Genomic DNA, 19,591 nt, shown 5'->3' on the forward strand with positions numbered 1-19,591 from the left:
AATGTTTATTCCTTACCCCTCATAAAACCTAGCATATTAATTAACAGAGACTATATATGCTGCTGACATTCTTATATTATTGGATTAAAAACATACAAATGTAAGTAACTCAACCTTGTGAAAGTTTGATCCTGGGCCAAAACCAAAACAAAAATTAAAGTTAATGCTAAACTTAATCCTTTTTTTAAAAAAAGTTTTTGAATAGATTGAAGAATAATACTCACTGGCAGAACCACTCTAATGCCTCCCACTACCAAACAGCATGAGCTACGCTGAGCTTGTGTTGGTCCCCAAGATCCTTTAGGGAAAGGGGTAAGAGTCACAGGACATTCAGAAAGGCCAGCAGAAAAGCACAAGATTAGAGACTGTCAGGAATGATAAAGGGTTGGTTGGTAGTACTAAAGAAATGTCAGGATGAGATCAGAATTGTTTTCAGTCAATAATGAATAAAATTCCAAACATTATCCAAGTCAAAAGAGGCTAAAAGAAGTGATGATTCTAAGTAACTTTCAAAAAGAAAGTAAGAAAGTCTCAGAATAAGTCATCTTTTAAAATGCATTTTCTGGGGACTTCCCTGATGGCGCAGTGGTTAAGAATCCGCCTGCCAACGCAGGAGACATGGGTCTGATCCCCGGTCCGGGAGGATCCTACATGCCACGGAGCAACTAAGCCCATGCACCAAAAACTACTGAGCCTGTGCTCTATAGCCCGCGAGCCACAACTACTGAGTTCGCAGGCCACAACTACCGAAGCCCACACACCTAGAGCCCGTGCTCTGCAACAAGAGAAGCCACTGCAGTGAGAAGCCCACGCACCGCAACGAAGAGCAGCCCCCGCTCGCCGCAACTAGAGAAAGCCCGCGTGACAACGAAAACCCAACATAGTCAAAACTTAACTAATTAATTAAATAAAATGCATTTTCTTCCCATCTTTTCCCCAAACAGTGCATGTTAAGTGGTTAACCCTTCACCATTACTAGTTAGTAAATGAGAAGGCAAATGGCAATGAAAAATGAATTGTAAAAATAAAAATGATTTTCTTACTAACACAAAAAAGTCTCAAATCAAACCCAGTTTTGGTTAAAGTTGGTATTTAAACACACCCAAAGCTTCAAAGAAGCTTCGGATCATCTTATCATTAACTTAACTTACCTGAAGATGCATATACTTTCTTACTATCTGAAGAGAATGTGGATGCTGCAATCCTTCCATTAATTTTCATACTACCAAGTAGCTCTTTAGTCTGGAAGAACAATATTATTTATCAAATTGTTAGGCGCTGCAGAGAAGAATCGCAACGTGCAGAATAAAAGCAATCTAGTTCTCTATTTTGTAGCACCTACTCAACTTTGTTTATCCCTACCCTCAAAAAAAAAATTCTTCCCGAACTGCCCACAACTTCTCCCCAAGTCTCAATATGTTCCTCTACTTGAGATGCAGGTTTAAGGACACCATGAGTTATGGTTCAAGACCATCCCTACACTAACGTCTTATCCTAGAAGAACAAGCAACAGCTAATAATGGTTCACCTTCATTGACAGCAAGTGAAAATATCCAGCAACACCATTTATAAGCAAAAAGGACCCATCTGGGGAGACTTCGAAGCTCCTCACTATCTTCTCCTTCAAACCTAAGAAAGGAGATGAATGAACAAGGATTAATGGTTTACAGTACAGCTTTCACTGACAATTGAGAGTTTCTTACTTTTTAAGTGCATTAAATAAAACATGGGCTCAGGCTCTGAATAAGTCTGACCCCATGCATCATTGAGTATGACCGAAATACAAGGTCACTACAAAATGCTTAGCGAACTTCTGTTGTTTGTCTTGGTTAACATTCACCATTCTAATTACAGGCCTGAGAGCCAGCTCTCCAACCAGTAAACTTATCGACTAATTTTCCAAACGTAAAAGTAATACCTGTAAGTAACTAAAAGGATAAATTATACTTCTCTGTCAAAACGTTCATCACCAGAAGGAAAATACACTGCCACAGAGACAGCTAAAACACAGTAACATGCAGAAACTAGTTGCTAGCCACCTACTATACATCCCATGATGAATGGGAGTCTAATTCTTAACTTTGTGGATCAAAAAGAAAAAACAAAACAAAACCATGTGTCAGTAGTGTATTCAAGAGTTGATGAAGAAGAAGTAAAGTTGTCACTGTTTGCAGATGACATGATACTATACATAGAGAATCCTAAAGATGCTACCAGAAAACTACTAGAGCTGATCAATGAATCTGGTAAAGTAGCAGGACACAACATTAATGCACAAAAATCTCTGGCATTCCTATACACGAATGATGAAAAATGGGAAAGAGAAATTAAGAAAACACTCCCATTTACCACTGCAACAAAAAGAATAAAACGTCTAGGAATATACCTAAGGAGACAAAAGACCTGTATGCAGAAAATTATTAAGACACTGATGAAAGAAATTAAAGATGATACAAATAGATGGAGAGATATACCATGTTCTTGGATTGGGAGAATCAACATTGTGAAAATGACTCTACTACCCAAAGCAATCTATAGATTCAATGCAATCCCTAGCAAACTACCACTGGCATTTTCCACAGAACTAGAACAAAAAATTTCACAATTTGTATGGAAACACAAAAGACCCCAAATAGCCAAAGCAATCTTGAAAAATGGAGCTGGAGGAATCAGGCTCCCTGACTTCAGACTATACTACAAAGCCACAGTAATAAAGACAGTATGGTACTGGCACAAAAACAGAAAGATCGATGGAACAAAATAGAAAGCCCAGAGATAAACCCACGCACATATGGTCACTTTATCTTTGATAAAGGAGGCAGGAATGTACAGTGGAGAAAGGACAGCCTCTTCAATAAGTGGTGCTGGGAAAACTGGACAGGTACATGTAAAAGTATGAGATTAGATCACTCCCTAACACCATACACAAAAATAAGCTCAAAATGGATTAAAGACCTAAATGTAAGGCCAGAAAATATCAAACTCTTGGAGGAAAACATAGGCAGAACACTCTATGACATAAATCAGAGCAAGATCCTTTTTGACCCACCTCCTAGAGAAATGGAAATAAAACCAAAAAATAAACAAATGGGACCTAATGAAACTTCAAAGCTTTTGCACAGCAAAGGAAACCATAAACAAGACCAAAAGACAACCCTCAGAATGGGAGAAAATATTTGCAAACGAAGCAACTGACAAAGGATTAATCTCCAAAATTTATAAGCAGCTCATGCAGCTCAATAACAAAAAAACAACCCAATCCAAAAATGGGCAGAAGACCCAAATAGACATTTCTCCAAAGAAGATATACAGACTGCCAATAAACACATGAAAGAATGCTCAACATCATTAATCATTAGAGAAATGCAAATCAAAACTACGATGAGATATCATCTCACACCAGTCAGAATGGCCATCATGAAAAAATCTAGAAACAATAAATGCTGGAGAGGGTGTGGAGAAAAGGGGACACTCTCGCACTGTTGGTGGGAATGTGAATTGGTACAGCCACTATGGAGAACAGTATGGAGGTTCCTTAAAAAACTACAAATAGAACTACCATATGACCCAGCAATCCCACTACTGGGCATATACCCTGAGAAAACCATAATTCAAAAAGAGTCATGTACCAAAATGTTCATTGCAGCTCTATTTACAATAGCCCGGAGATGGAAACAACCTAAGTGTCCATCATTGGATGAATGGATAAAGAAGATGTGGCACATATATACAATGGAATATTACTCAGCCATGAAAAGAAACGAAATTGAGCTATTTGTAATGAGGTGGATGGACCTAGAGTCTGTCATACAGAGTGAAGTAAGTCAGAAAGAGAAAGACAAATACTGTATGCTAACACATATATATGGAATTTAAGAAAAAAAAAAAGGCATGAAGAACCTAGGGGTAAGACAGGAATAAAGACACAGACCTACTAGAGAATGGACTTGAGGATATGGGGAGGGGGAAGGGTAAGCTGTGACAAAGCGAGAGAGTGGCACGGACATATATACACTACCAAACGTAAAATAGCTAGTGGGAAGCAGCCACATAGCACAGGGAGATCAGCTCGGTGCTTTGTGACCACCTAGAGGGGTGGGATAGGGAGGGTGGGAGGGTGGGAGGGAGGCAGACGCAAGAGGGAAGAGATATGGGAACATATGTATATGTATAACTGATTCACTTTGTTATAAAGCAGAAACTAACAAAAAAAAAAAATTGAAGCCCGACAAAATTTATAACATGGCCTTGAGAAAGAAGATACAGAGCTTTAAAGATGTCAGGTATAAATGTTTCTATGGATTAGGGAATGAGATTTTTTTGGCCACCCCACACAGCATGTGGGATATTAGTTCCCAGACCAGGGATCGAACCCACGCCCCCTGCATTGGAAGCACGGAGTCTTAACCACTGGACCGCCAGGAAGTCCCAGGAATGAGATTTTTAGGTCAACTGCTGAGCAACTGATAGATAAGAAAAGGATGGCTAATTTAATTAGAATAGAGCCAAATTCCATAGGATGGGAAGTGAACTGGTGCTTAGTTACAATCTTCTAAAAAATTCTTTTAATATTTTAGAACCCTTGAGCTTACAGAAAGAGAAAACTAAGGCTCAGCAATGACCATATGCCTATAAATCAAAATGGCTGCCTGACAAACTAACTGAATTCCCAAATGGTCAAATTCTTTGTGTTTTCCTAGAACAAGACAGCTCCCTTAAGAACTGCCCTTCTGGGACTTCCCTGGTGGTCCAGCGGTAAAGAATCCACCTTGCACTGCAGGGGACAGGGGTTAGATCCCTGATCACAGAACTAAGATTCCACATGCCTCGGGGCAACTAAGCCCACGCACCCCAACTACTGAGCTCGGGCACCTCAACCAGAGAGTCTGCATGCTGCAAACTACAGAGCCCACGTGCTCTGGAGCCCATGTCCCATGCACCACAACTAGAGAGAGAAACCCCACACGCCACGACTAGAGAGAAGCCTGCACACCGCAAGAGAAGATCCCACATGCCTCAACGAAGATCCCGTGTGCCGCAACTAAGACCCGATGCAGCCAAGAATAAAATTAATTAAATAAATAATAAATAAATCTTTAAAAAAAAAAGAACTATCCTTCTAGGGACTTCCCTGGTGGTCCAGTGGTTAAGACTCGGTGCTCCCAATGCAGGCAGCCCGGGTTCGATCCCTGGTCAGGGAACTAGATTCCACGTGCCACAAATAAGAGTCCACATGCCACGACTAAAAGATTCCCGCATGCTGCAGTGAAGATCTCGCATGTGGCAACAAAGATCCCATGTGCCACAACTAAGACCCGGCACAGACGGATAGATATAGATAAAAGAACTGTCCTTCTAAATGATGCAACAGAAACTGCTTCTGAACTTTGAAATAGTAATCTGTGGTTCTTAACCTTTCTGTGCGCCAGTCTGGTGAAGTGTATGACACCCTTCTCAAAATAATGGTTGTTTAAATCTTTCGTAACCGAAGGAAATGCTAAATTTGATTTAGAAATTAGTGAAAATAAAGGTGGAATGTTTTTCCTATCCAGCTTCACAGACCCCTGAATTTTGAGAGTCCACGGACCCCACTTTAAAAGCCCTGACAGGTTAGTGGAAGGAACCATCAAAGCGAAATTCTTCAGAATGCATCAATTCTGAATTCTTCATTTTTCAGACTTGCATTTGCAAGAACCAAGAGCTCACATACATGTAAGGCTTGCATATCCTAACTTGTCAGCAATTTTCCCCCTTGTTCTACTGTCCTTAATTAATTTCGAGTTATGAATACTGTTTTATAATCACGAGAGACTGAGAATTATATTCAATAACAACACCACAAGAAGAAATAAATGTGATTTACCATTACTATTATAATTATCATTATTACCAAGTTATGCTTATTGAGGAAAGAGAAGGAAAAATATTAAAAGGCAAAGATAAATGCCATGTTTTAGAAGAATCCGGTGATCAGATACACACCCCTGCACACCAGCAGATCCACAGTACACATCACTAACTACTGGATCTCAGCCACCCCTGGTTTGCTTTTCCCAAGAGGATGCAAGGCAAGGAAGGACCAGAGCACATTCCTTTTGATTAGCGGAATGACATTTAATAACTACTACATGTTGTTTCCTATTTCAATATGGGGAGACAGTTTAAGGTTTTCCAACTCAAAGGGAAGTCCATGGACCAGTAGCATCAGCAGCATCTGAGAACTTGTTAGAAATGCAGAATCAGGCCCGCCTCAGAACAACAGAATCAGAGTCTGCATTTTAACAAGATCCCCAGGTGATTCGCATGCACATTAATGTTTGAGAAGCACTGATTTAAAGCATAAATAGATAAATTAAACCCCCCCCCCCCCTTGGAGGGCTTCCCTGGTGGCGCAGTGATTGCGAGTCCGCCTGCCAATGCTAGGGGACACGGGTTCGTGCCCCGGTCTGGGAACATTCCACATGCCATGGAGCAGCTGGGCCCGTGAGCCATGGCCGCTGAGCCTGCGCGTCCGGAGCCTGTGCTCCGCAACGGGAGAGAAAGAAAAAAAAAAAGAGAAGAAAACCCCTTGGAAAGGATCACTGAAAGTGTCAGGAACACAGGAAAGACCAGACCGGAAACACTGAAAATGAACTTCATAAATGTTTCTAAAGTTGGCCTTACTCACTTTTAACCACTAGCAGAAAAAAGGCTGTACAGAGCAACCTGTAACCTTTACAGCCCCACATATGTGCAATTTAACAGGGAGACAGCCAGCAAGCTGTAGCATATGACAACAACACCTCCCAAGATTTATAATGTTACCCCAACCAACTTCATTACAAGGACTTTGGTTCCCAAAGGATTCATGAAGGTGTCATTATATTTTTGAGGTAATGGGAGTAGGAGAATGCAGAAGAAGAGATAAAGCAGAGGAAAGATAAAGTTTCATCTGATAAAAAAAGATGTATTATTTAAGTAGTTCATTCTTCAAACTACATTACAAATTCCAAAAGCAGTGCTTTATTTCCTTTAAACATAAACCAAAATTGTATTATAATAAACAGCAGAAGAGCTGGAGGGCACCCAAATTTCAGGTCAGAGGAGTGAAATAATTTGTCCAAGGAAGTAGAACCCAGGTCTTCTAGCTCCCAGGCTCATGTTCTTTCTGCTGCAGCAACTGCTAATTTTACAGCCAAGTATGTGCAACTGCTTTTCTGGTCTAGGGGAATATATACTTGCAAATTATGCTTTTCTTCCCATAGGTACTCAGTAAAAAGTCAGTTCACTTTTTTCATTCAAACATGTTATCTCAACAACACGACATTTTCCAAATGCTAAAACCAAAGAAATCCTTATTTTTAATAATTCTATGGGGAGGAAAAAAAGTGGTTGTAAATACTGTTAAACAAACTCAACTATGGGCTGCAGGGGAGGGAGGTGCGTGTCAGCTATATGTTCGTTAAAAACCTTACCTCTTACTTGATGCACAGGAATTAGCTTTCCAGCCAGCATATCATAGACATAAAGAACCTTGCTGTGAGTACTCGTGGCTAAAACCTCTTCTCCATTAGCACTAAAACAAGCTTTAAAGATTGGAAACTTTTCCAAATAGATGCTCTGAATTTTAGGATTTGTTTTTCCATCAACCTATAAGGAAGTACAAAATATTCCTTTTGATTATTTCCACAGACCATGTAAGCTGATTGTAAACACTTTTCACTACAAGTCTTTTTTTAAAAATTTGTTTACTTAGTTTTGGCTGCGGTGGGTCTTCGTTGCTGTGCACGGACTTTCTCTAGTTGCAGCGAGTGGGGGCTACTCTTCATTGCAGTGCACGGGCTTCTCATTGTGGTGGCTTCTCTTGTTGTGGAGCAAGGGCTCTAGGCACATGGGTTTCAGTAGTTGTGGCACATGGACTCAGTAGTTGTGGCTCACGGGCACTAGAGCACAGGCTCAGTAGCTGTGGTGCACAGGCTTAGCTGCTCTGCGGCATGTAGGATCTTCCGACACCAGGGATCAAACCCGTGTCCCCTGCATTGGCAGGCGGATTCTTAACCGCTGTGCCACCAGGGAAGTCCCTACAAGTCTTCATTTAAAAATGCATACCTGGGGCTTCCCTGGTGGCACAGTGTCTTTCCCTGGAAAGACATTTCTAGGGCATCAAGCGAGTAGAAAGGTGCCACTTTAGGTAAGGTGGCGAGGAAAGACATTTCTAGGGCCTCACGTGAGCAGAAAAGTAAGAATGAGGGTTTCCCTGGTGGCGCAGTGGTTGAGAGTCCGCCTGCCGATGCAGGGGACGTGGGTTTGTGCCCTGGTCTGGGAAGATCCCACATGCCGTGAAGCGGCTAGGCCCGTGAGCCATGGCCGCTGAGCCTGCGCGTCCGGAGCCTGTGCTCCGCAACGGGAGAGGCCACAACAGTGAGAGGCCCGCGTACCGCAGGAAAAAAAAAAAAATGCATACCTGAAATAGCGATACAGCATTATCTAGTCCAGCGACCATCACAACCTGTGCACGAGGATGGAACTGCACAGACGAGATCCGAGCAGTAGTAGGACGTTCAGCATTAGCATGCTGGCAGTGCTTCATCTACAGAAAAATAAAGCTGGAATTTTATCAATTCGAATGGGTTAACATTATTTTCTTTAAAGCATGAAGACATTATGAAGTAGTTTACAATGCAGAAGAAAGTGCATTGGAAGAGTAACCAGAAGACCACAGCTCTGCTACCAACTAGTATTCTAGTACAGTGCTTTACCATACAAGAATCCACTTTTCGGGGGCTTCCACTACATTGAAAATGCAATTACATAAAAAACACAGTATTGTATGATGTTTTCTTTGTAACCCCTGATGATAAATTTTTGTGGTGACTACATTTTCAATGGAGGTGAATTCACCCTATGAGGAGCTAAATGAATTATCTGCACAGGGTGGGGAGAGACAGAATCACTCTGTCTAATAATTTACCATAATAAGGTCCCCTCTCACCATCTAAATTCGCATGCTACCCTTTTATAATGGGGAAAATTATGTCAAAGAGAGAACTGTTCATTTGGCATATATTTAACTGAAGCAAGTGCTGGGTAGGCACTTGGTTACCACAATGAACAAGTGAGACACAGTGATGAGTTAGACAGTAACTAGAGTAAGCCACTTCAGATAGCATGGCAAGGAAAGACATTTCTAGGGCATCATGTGAGCAGAAAGGTGCCACTTTAGGTAAGATGGCAAGGAAAGACATTTCTAGGGCGTCACGTGAGCAGAAAAGTGAGAATGAGGGCTTCCCTGGTGGCGCAGTGGTTGAGAGTCCGCCTGCCGATGCAGGGGACGTGGGTTCGTGCCCCAGTCTGGGAAGATCCCACATGCCGCGGAGCGGCTGGGCCCGTGAGCCATGGCCGCTGAGCCTGCGCGTCCGGAGCCTGTGCTCCGCAACGGGAGAGGCCACAACAGTGAGAGGCCCGTGTACCGGGAAAAAAAAAAAAAAAAGTTAAGAATGAGGTGGTCACTGGCAGTGCTTAAAGAACACATGGAGGGATGAGCAAGAGCAAAGGTTCAGGGGCAGGAAAGAACTTGGCACGTGCAAGAAACAGAAAGAAGGCCTGTGTGGCATGAGTAAGGAATAAGAGGAAAAGGCATCAGATGAAGTTGAAGACATCGGCAAAGGCCAGATCCTGTGAAGGGCAGTGTAGACTATGGTAAGGAATTCAGAAGTTTTCAAAGAGCAATGAAAAGTGACAGGACATGATATTTTATTTTTAAAAGAGCCCTCAGGCTACTATAGGAAGAACGGTTTAGGAAGAAGGAAAGTGGAAGTGGAGAGTCTAGCCACAAAGCTGTTGCTATGCACTGGGCGGGAGATGAGAGCAGCATGAACAAGGCTGGTGCCAACAGAAGGAACAAGAAATGCAAACGGAGGAATCAAATAACATTCCTAAAAAATTCCTGGGAACATAATTTAATCTTGTTTTTGCAAAAGGTAAAAAACCTAACACAAACATTTACCAAGGCAAAATGACAGCAAGCACATTTAATCCCACAGATAACAGGAATCCATACATTTGTAACTGGGAAGTATACTGGATTTCAGAGGTAATTAGTTGGATTGACCCAATTTTACTGATTCTCACCTTTAAGATTCCTTTAGGAAGAGAGGTTGATGTGGAGATGAAATTCCCAGTCCTTTGCAACAAATCATCTTCTTCCTCTTCACTTTCATCTAAGTCAAACAAACCCATAGGCTGAGCTTCAGGATCAATGAGATGGCCATTACCTATCCCAAACATCTATATTTCAAACTTCAACTCCCCCCCCAGTCTCCCAACCTCAATCGTTTCATTTAAGCTGCAACTGGTAAAAGTAAAACAGCCAAACAAATTTGAAGGAGAGGAAAACGATGACAAGACCTCCATGTATATGGTTAAAATCAACGCCTGACTCTGGAACAAAAGACACGCATTCACTACAGTGACTAAAACAACATGAAATGAAGATGAAACGGAGTCAGCATTTAATTTAAAAAGAGAAACTCGTAACAGTGGCAAGATGAGCAACAGGATGAACAGCAGATCTAGCTTAACAACTCACAGGAAAAAGAACTAGAACTTTTAGCTGACTGAAAGAACAATGCCAGCAAACTGTGTATCAAAACTTCCAAGAGAGGTAATAGGGCTGCTTTTCCCCTGGAGATGACTGACGATTCTAGTAAAGAAAGCTGAGAAGCTAAGCAGAGTGTTAAAACACTTGTAGGGTTAAGAGAGCAAAAACTAGTACCAAAAGCGCTCTAAGGTTCCTAAGGAGTCTGGTAAACCACCAGGCTCTGGATCGTTGCCACAAAAGGCTATACATAAAATTAAAGGTGAAATCAAAGAATTACGAGAAAATCTCCCAAGAACGGAAACCCAGCATTGAATCCTCACACTCCCTCACTAGAATAAGATGTTCTAGGATTGCTAGTGCCCACTGCCCAACCACCTACCCAAAAACAAACATACAAATTCTCTGGAGAAAGATACCATTGTCCTAGACCTCTAGTTAATCAATACTATTTCTCATATACAATGCCCACCACTCAATGACATATAACCAGGTAAATAATGACAAGGTAAGATAACTTAACTGAAAACCTAAAGAAAAACAAACAATCCTCACAGGAGATCTAGATAATGAAGTTATCAGACATAAAATTTTTAAATATTACATTTAAAACTCATAGAAAAAGAGATCAGGTCTGTGGTTACCAGAGATGGAGGGGAGGGGAATTGGATGAAGACAGTCAAAAGGTACCAACTTCCAGTTATAAGAAATAAGTACTAGGGATATAAAGTACAACGTGATAAATATAACTCTGCTATATGTTATATATGAAAGGTGTTGACAGTAAATCCTAAGACTTCTCACCACAAGAAAAAATACTTCTTTTCTACTTCTTTAATTTTTATCTCTTTTTATCATGAGATGATGGATGTTCACTGAACCTGTTGAGGTAATCATTTCATGATGTATGTAAGTCAAATCATTATACTGTGCACCTTAAACTTATACAGTGCTCTATGTCAACTATATCTCAGTAAAACTGGAAGGAGGGCTTCTCTGGTGGCACAGTGGTTGAGAGTCCACCTGCCGATGCAGGGGTCACGGGTTCGTGCCCCGGTCTGGGAGGATCCCACATGCCGTGGAGCGGCTGGGCCCGTGAGCCATGGCCGCTGAGCCTGTGCATTCGAAGCCTGTGCTCCGCAACAGGAGAGGCCACAACAGTGAGAGGCCTGCATACCGCAAAAAAAAAAAAAAAACTGGAAGGAAAAATAATAATAAAAAGTAAATAAAATAAAAAATTTATGTTTAACATATTAGAGATAATGAAAGGCAAGACTCAGAATTAAGCCAGAGAACTAGACTATTAAAAAAAAAGAACCAAATGGAAATTCTAGAACTGAAAAACAGTAATTAAAACTAACACCCCAGTGGATGGTGTTAACAGGATATCAAAATTACCTGAAGAGAGAATTAGTGGTCTGGAAAAAGGATCAGAAAAAAATATCCAGACTAAAGTACAGAAAGCAGAAAGACAGAAGATACAGAAAAGAACACAGTCTACAGCCATACCACCCTGAATGCACCTAATCTCATCAGAAAAGAACAAAGAATGTTTTAAAAAAAATTTTTAACATACATGTAATTGGTATCCCAGAAGGAAAGAAAGAATGGAACAAAAACAATGTGTGAAGAGATAACAGGCAAGAATTTCCAAAACTTAGAAAAGACATGTAGCCAGATTCAACAGCACATATGAAGACCAAGCAGAATACAAAGCAAGCTAAAAACACTGGAATACTGCGGCAGGGGGCTGGGGGGTGGGGGGTGGGGGTGAATAAATTGACAAAACAGCAACAATAAAACTCCATAATATTAAGGAATTACTACTGATTTCTGAAGGTGTATGATAATAGCATTATAGCCGTGTTTAAAGGGAGGAGTACTTCTCTTTCAAAGATGCTCAATCTAGGGACTTCCCTGGTGGTCCAGTGGTTAAGACCCCGTGCTTCCACTGTAGGGGGCACAGGTTCAATCCCTGGTCAGGGAACCTGCATGCCAGTGGGCCAGTGGGGGGGAAAAAAAAAAAAAGGTAATTCAGGAAAAAAAAAAAAAGATAATCTAGTATTTACAGATAAAAACAAATAATATGTTGGAGATAACTGTGAAGCTGGGTTGTAGTCACCACTCCGCCAATAAGTATACCTTGGACAAGTCACTTCTATCTTTTTGAACTTTACTACTGTCATATGTACAATTAAGGTATTAGACTTGGATATCCCAGATAGTAACAGACTGGCTAACTGTTGACCTAATTCATTTCCTTTTTCTCCTGGGCACAAAGACAAACTATATTTCCTCGTATTGCATGCAGTTAGTGTGGCCTCATGACTGAGTTCTGGCCAATGAAATGTAGGTGAAAGTATCACGTAGCACTTCCAGGACAGGACAATAAAAACTTCCCTTGGTGAGTTCTCTCTCTTCTCCTATAAGTCAACTGGTGGTCAATATCCTAGGCAACATTGGAAGAGCCAGCTGAAGATGGCAGAACGTCTATAAACTTGGGTCCCTTAAGTAGAGCATCACCTTCTCACCACCTCAATTGTACTCATAGGAAAAAAAACAATTCTACTGGATTAAGCCACTGGGATCTGGGAGATTTCCTGCTTCAATGTCAGCATAAACCTAATCTATATCTAAACTGCTGTAGTTCTATGAATCCAATATTCTAAAATGGATAATAAAATTATATTACATCCAGGAAGGTAAAATGATGACCAAGGTTTATAATTATGCCATGTAAAAAAAAGTGACAGGATGGGACTTCCCTGGTGGTCCAGTGGTTAAGACTCCACGTTCCCAATGCAGTGGGCATGGGTTCGATCCCTGGCCTGGGAACTAGGATCCCACATGCTGCATGGGGCGGCCAAAAAAAAAAAAAAAAGTGACAGGACAAGATGATTAACATATTTTAAAAAACCTGGAAAGACATTTCTCAAATAACAGAAAACTTTTATATGAAAGAGAGATAAGATTATATCTCTTCGAAAGGTAGGACTATAGTGTAGGGAGGCTAAATTTCAATAGTAAAAAAATTACAATTAGTTTTTAAAGAGAAGAAGAAAAGAGGAAGAAATAGTCTAATAAAGAGCACAACATTATTTGAAATATTTAAGCAGAGACTAAATTATCATCTAACAGATGTTGTAGAGAAGTTTCTTGCAGCAGATAAAGTCGGGCTACATCACTAAGAGTCCTTCAACCTCTAAAAGTATCTGGTTGGAAACCAGAAGGTAAGTTTCTACTTAATAACAGATTGAGTTTTCTAACAGAATTATATAAAACTGGCTCCTTGTAAGGGCTCCCTATACGTGAATACCATGAAGACTGACATGGGTGGGAGGGAGAGGTGATGATGATAATCAAACAGAGGTTCATCAGATACCAAAGATGCTAAGAAAGGAGCTCCTGTATTACAATGGGAGGATATACTCTGGAGTTCCTCAAGGATTTCAGAAGTCAATTCCAAGGCTAAAATTTATAACTCCAAGAACTCAAATCAGATCTTGGCCAAACCATCCATATAAATAGTATCTAAACTCAAAGATCTAAACAGCAGAAAACAGTTTTGGTACAAGTCAAACTTAAAATCTGCAGTTGAAAAATAGGTTTTTAGAAAGTGAATAATCATCTGGGCCTAACCTGACATGTGCTCCTTAGAAAGACATTCCATTTCCTAGTGGATAGCTAGATCAGCTGCTCATGTCTTTGGAAGGGGCTCTGAATCAAGAAATAACACTACTACTTATTCTTTACTTAATCTATGCCATAATGTAACATAGTTCTGTTGAGGAAAAACATCATAAAATCCATCCATTATTGTCTCTACAAGTAAAGAATATGCTACTAAGTATCTCTTACACTATTGTAGAAGAGCTTCCTTCAGAGAAATGATAGACTTCAAAACCAGACATAAAAAAAAAAAAAGACATATTTCAAACACCAGGTTTTAACAAGCCTCGTGAGAAACCTCAAACAATAACAGAAGAGGAATAGGAATCTATTTACCAACTTAAACAGAGGTGTCAACACTCACCATCTGAAGATGTTTTCCGCTTATTGGTTTCTGCCCAGGCAGGTACTCCCCCCATGGCATGCTGAAATCTAAGCAAAAACGTAAAAATAAAATTTTGTAGTGACCACTGTATTTATATAGAGTTTAATACATTTCAAGAATATAGGTTAGAGCATGAATAGAATCTCTTCCAAAGAAGTTATCATCTTTCAGAACAAAAGGGCTACTCACACAGGATAGTCCTAAATTGGTAATAACCACCTGGATGCATATTTGTTGTTATTTATTTACATCTAGTTACATAGTTGTCTTATTTGCACATATCAACACACCAGATTTGGTGACTAAGTAAAGAAATAGAAATCTCTTTGTGGTTATAAATCAATGCTATAGTACACAGAGTACACAAAAGAATACTAGAACATGTCTGAAAGAAAACAACCAGATTGGTAAAATAAACAAAACTTCATCATATATCCTTTGCATAAAATGGGAGCATTTCATCCTGGAAAAAGTAAGCTTCAGGAGAAGCATGACAGTTATATTCTGAAGGGCTGGTATTTGGAAGCCTGAAAAGAATCTTTCTGTTTAATGCAGAATCACAGACAAGTCCACCAAACTAAGCCCACTAGCCATAAGTAACTAGAAAACTGGACAAAATACGTGAAACTATTTTCAGAAATTGGACAACAGGCAACATAGGACTATGATCTCTAAGAGAAGAAAAATAACAAGGTGAGCAATGCCATTACTGGGATTTTCCCCTCAAGGCATTTTTATAAGACCCTGACACAGAAACAAGGAGACAAAGATCAGACTTGAAAGAGGCTGAAACAACACGAATTTGAGGGGCAGTCAACTGTAGAAGAAAAAGAGAAAGAGCTCCAGAAATCTGCACAGGGGTCCACAGACACTTCTTCTGAATACTAAACTGCACACTCATAGGATGAAACTCCATGAGGTCAAGCAAAGATCTACTAGGGGTCTGTAAGTTGCACAGAACCAAAACTCAGACATTTGAGTTCAACCAGTCAGAGGAAGGGTCCTTATTGAACACTCAGGGCATTCAGGAGAGATCCCAGGAAGGTCATAACTTAATAATGGGGCTAAACCAGCCTAGAATAAATGCTACTGTAGAAGAAAGCTAAAAACAAATCCTGAAAGGATCAAAGTGATTTCCAAGTCAATTAACTGCCTGCCAAGGCAAAGTTCAACACACATTAAAAGCAAAAAACAAAATCCAGACACTGAACAACATTCACACGGCCCAGAATCCAATCAAAATTACTAGATATACAAAGAAGCAGAAAAACATGAACCATAACCAGAAGAAAAAGCAGTCAACAGAAACAGAAATGACCGACCTGACAGAATTAGCACACAAGGACTTTAAAATAGCTAATACACATAAAAAGGAACAAAATTGTGCCATTTGCAGAGATGTGGATGGACCTAGAGACTGTCATACAGAGTGAAGTAAGTCAGAAAGAGAAAAACAAATACCCTATGCTAACACATATATATGGAACCTAAAAAAAAAAAAGAAGGTTCTCATGAACCTAGGGTCAGGACAGGAATAAAGACTCAGGCGTAGAGAATGGACTTGAGGACATGGGGAGGGGGAAGGGTAAGCTGGGACGAAGTGAGAGAGCAGCACGGACTTATAAATACTACCAAATGTAAAATAGATAGCTAGTGGGAAGCAGCCATATAGCACAGGGAGATCAGCTTGGTGCTTTGTGTCCACCTAGAGGGGTGGGATAGGGAGGGTGGGAAGGAGATGCCAGAGGGAGGAGATGTGGGGATATATGTATAGCTGATTTGTTATACAGCAGAAACTAACACACCACTGTAAAGCGTTTATATTGCAATAAAGATGTTAAAAAAAAAATATCATTGATTATATTTAAATGGCGGGATTACAGGTTTTTTCCAAAGTTTTTTGTACTTGATTCCTTCTCAGGCCCCCATACTAAAACTTAATCATGTCTTCCAAGAACAATGCTCTTCCAATTCAAAATGGAAATCTGACTACCCAAGAAGCCAAAGACTGAGCAAATCAAAATAAAATACTGGTTATAAATACATCTTGGCAAACCTATAAAAAAGGACACTTACTCTTCCTTAAGTCTCTTTTGAAGCTCATCTTTTGAAAGTTTATTTTCACTGGCATTTTTCATCATATCTTTCCGAAAACGATTGTTCATCATGTCAACCCTATAACAAAAACAGAAAACAGCATGCTTTCAATAACTTAAAGAATCAACATAAATAGTTGCTGCCTTTAGTGTTTTGAGCAAACAACATAGGTCAAGATTTATAAGATGTGGAACATCTACAATGCACATTCTCCATTCTTCCCGAAACAAAAAGGAATCTCCAATATTTCGGATCATCTAGTTTACCCTTTGAAGAGCTATTTCAAATTCACAATTACTTATCTAGACACAGCTTATGCCATTCACCAAAATAAATTCCAGGTAAATCACAGTTAAATACAAAAAACCAAAAAACCAAAAAAACCAAAACCTTAAAATACTGTGAAGGAAAAATACAGACAAATATTTCTCTCTCTCTGAAGAACTTTTTACTAAAAACAACAGCAAAAAAAAAAAAAAAAAAGGAAAAGTGTCATAGACTTCACTACATCAACATTGAAACATTCTGTGCATCAGACAACATTAAAACAAACTTAAAGGCAAACAAAAAGCTAGATAATGTGCAATAAATTTGACATATAAAGGTTTGAAATTCTCAATATGCAAGGAGCTGATATACTAAAATCATTAATAAACAGTCTCATCTGCCATTTGCAACAACATGGATGACCCTGGAGGACGTCAAGCTAAGTGAAATAAAACAGACATCAAAGAGAAGTACTGCATAATCTCACTTATATGTGGAATCTGAAAAGAGTAGAATACGTAGAAGCGAAGAGCAGAATGATGGTTACCAGGGGTGAGAAGGTAGAGAAAATAGGGAGATGTTGGTTAAAGGGTACAAAGCTGCAGTTACGTAGCATGACTGCAGTTAATGACAATATTGTATGCTGGAAATTAGCTAAGGGAGTAGATTTCAGGGGCTCTCACCACAAATAAAAATGGTAACCATCTGAAGAAATGGAAATGCTAATTAGTTCACGTGACTATAGTAATAACTTCACCGTGTATATATATAGCAAATTATCATGTTGTACACCTTATGTACAATTTTTATTTTAAAAATAAAAAAACAAAATGAAAGTCTCCAGTAGACAAATACGCAGAGACATAATAGAGACTACTTTTAAGAAAAACCAACAACTAATAGTTTTCTCAACACAAGTTAGATGTTTCCTACCCTAAACTGTCACCCTAAACTGACAATGTCTGAAAAAAGAGAAATCATTGCTTTTGTTTCTTTTTAAGATTTTTTTGATGTGGACCATTTTTAAAGTTTTTATTGAATTTGTTACAATATTGCTTCTGTTTTATGTTGTGGGTTTTTGGCCGCAAGGCATGTGGGATCTTAGCTCCCCCACCAGGGATCGAACCCGCACCCCCTGCACTGGAAGGCAAAGTCTTAACCACTTGGACCGCCAGGGAAGTCCAGAGAAATCATTGCTTTTAAAATGGAGTGAAACGGACACTTTTCAATGGAAAGGTAAATCAGCAGAACCTCAGGGTCAGCCTGGCAATATTTATCAAGAACCTTAAAAATGTCTGCTCTTTGACTAAGTTCATCTACCTCAAAGAATCTTTCTTAAATAATTTTAAGTAGAAAAAGATTTATGCATAAAGATGCTCATCTCAACATCAATCTATTAAAAGGCAAAATATTTATCCAACGATAGCTACGTAAATTATGGTTAAATCATATAATGGACTATAATACATCCATTTTAAAATGTTTATAAAGGTTTTTTTTTTTTAATTGGGGAAAATACTTGCAATACAATACATTCTCATCTTAAGGTACATATTGTACATTATGGCTAACTTTTTTTGGTCTTTTCTCAATTTCAGGCATTGTGTTAAGAGCTCTACATACACTATTTAATCTCAAGAGCCTTCTGATACAGTTACTATTATCTCGATTTTACACATGAGAAAAGGTAGGTTCCAAACTTGCCAATGGTCAGTTAGGAACTGGCCAAACTAGGAGGCAAACTCAGGTCTGACCCCAAACACTGTGCTCTTTTAGCTTTTCTATACAGCACAGAAGAAAGAGGGAGAGATGTATGCCAACATGTTAACAGTGGTTCTCCCTCGGTGATGGGATTATGAATGATCTCTGCTATACTTTCCAGTATTTTTCAAGTCTTCACGTACTCACATATTCAGAAAGAGAACTTTCTTAAAACCTGCAAAGTAACTTTTGAAGAATCCAGAGGGACTCCAGAAGAAAAATTAGGCAACCTACATCTCCTCATCTTCATCTTCTTCGTCCAACCAAACTGGCTTCTTTTGAGGTGGAAAATTATCTTTTGCTTCATTCTCCACTTCAGAGTCACCTGAGTCTTCTTGTACTTGAACCTAGAAAAGACAAAATACCCACAAGCACTGAGTCTTTCATACCCCATGGTGGCAGACTTTGCAGAATGGTGGCTTGTAGAATGCTTTGTTTTTATGGCCCTCTTATCAAATTATGGGACAGAATGCTACCACAGCAAATGCTGGAGATCGAACAGAAAATGAGAAGATTAGAGAATGGCACCACCCATTGGACACATGAGGTAAGATTGGAATAGTCAAAGAGTCAACTTGCTGAAAGGAAAAAACCAAGTAAGACAAGTAAAAAAGGTAAGTTGACAGATGAATAAAGGAGCAGGGAAAATCACAGAACTACAGAAATCACAGGACCAAAGGCAGACACCTAAGATAAAATAACATGACTGAATGTCATAATTAAGTCATATTTCATATTCATAAACATACTTCTCCACTTTTCTTAACTGTTCTCGACCCCCTACCTCCTCAAGAAACTTTATACTACCCAAACAAATCTAAATCTAGACCACAGAA

At 39.5% G+C, this 19,591-nt stretch overlaps 1 protein-coding gene across 3 annotated transcripts in view; it reads right to left on the bottom strand.

Moving 5' to 3' along the window:
* The window catches only part of UTP18 (UTP18 small subunit processome component), a 39,551-nt gene that overhangs the window by 18,363 nt on the left and 1,597 nt on the right, over window positions 1-19,591 (bottom strand). For all 3 annotated transcript variants that reach the window (XM_022558211.3, XM_022558215.3, XM_022558214.3), the window contains exons 2-9: window positions 18,990-19,102; window positions 16,707-16,805; window positions 14,610-14,677; window positions 10,111-10,199; window positions 8,444-8,569; window positions 7,455-7,629; window positions 1,529-1,629; window positions 1,152-1,242 (exon numbers count right to left, since the gene is read on the bottom strand). In XM_022558211.3, coding sequence (XP_022413919.1) covers window positions 1,152-1,242; window positions 1,529-1,629; window positions 7,455-7,629; window positions 8,444-8,569; window positions 10,111-10,199; window positions 14,610-14,677; window positions 16,707-16,805; window positions 18,990-19,102 — 862 coding nt within the window. The remainder of the gene's footprint in view (window positions 1-1,151; window positions 1,243-1,528; window positions 1,630-7,454; window positions 7,630-8,443; window positions 8,570-10,110; window positions 10,200-14,609; window positions 14,678-16,706; window positions 16,806-18,989; window positions 19,103-19,591) is intronic.

The sequence above is a fragment of the Delphinapterus leucas genome, chromosome 19 (genome assembly GCF_059928025.1).
Source record: "Delphinapterus leucas isolate spDelLeu-1000000601 "Yukka" chromosome 19, BTC_Dleu_Yukka2, whole genome shotgun sequence".
Taxonomy (NCBI): domain Eukaryota; kingdom Metazoa; phylum Chordata; class Mammalia; order Artiodactyla; family Monodontidae; genus Delphinapterus; species Delphinapterus leucas.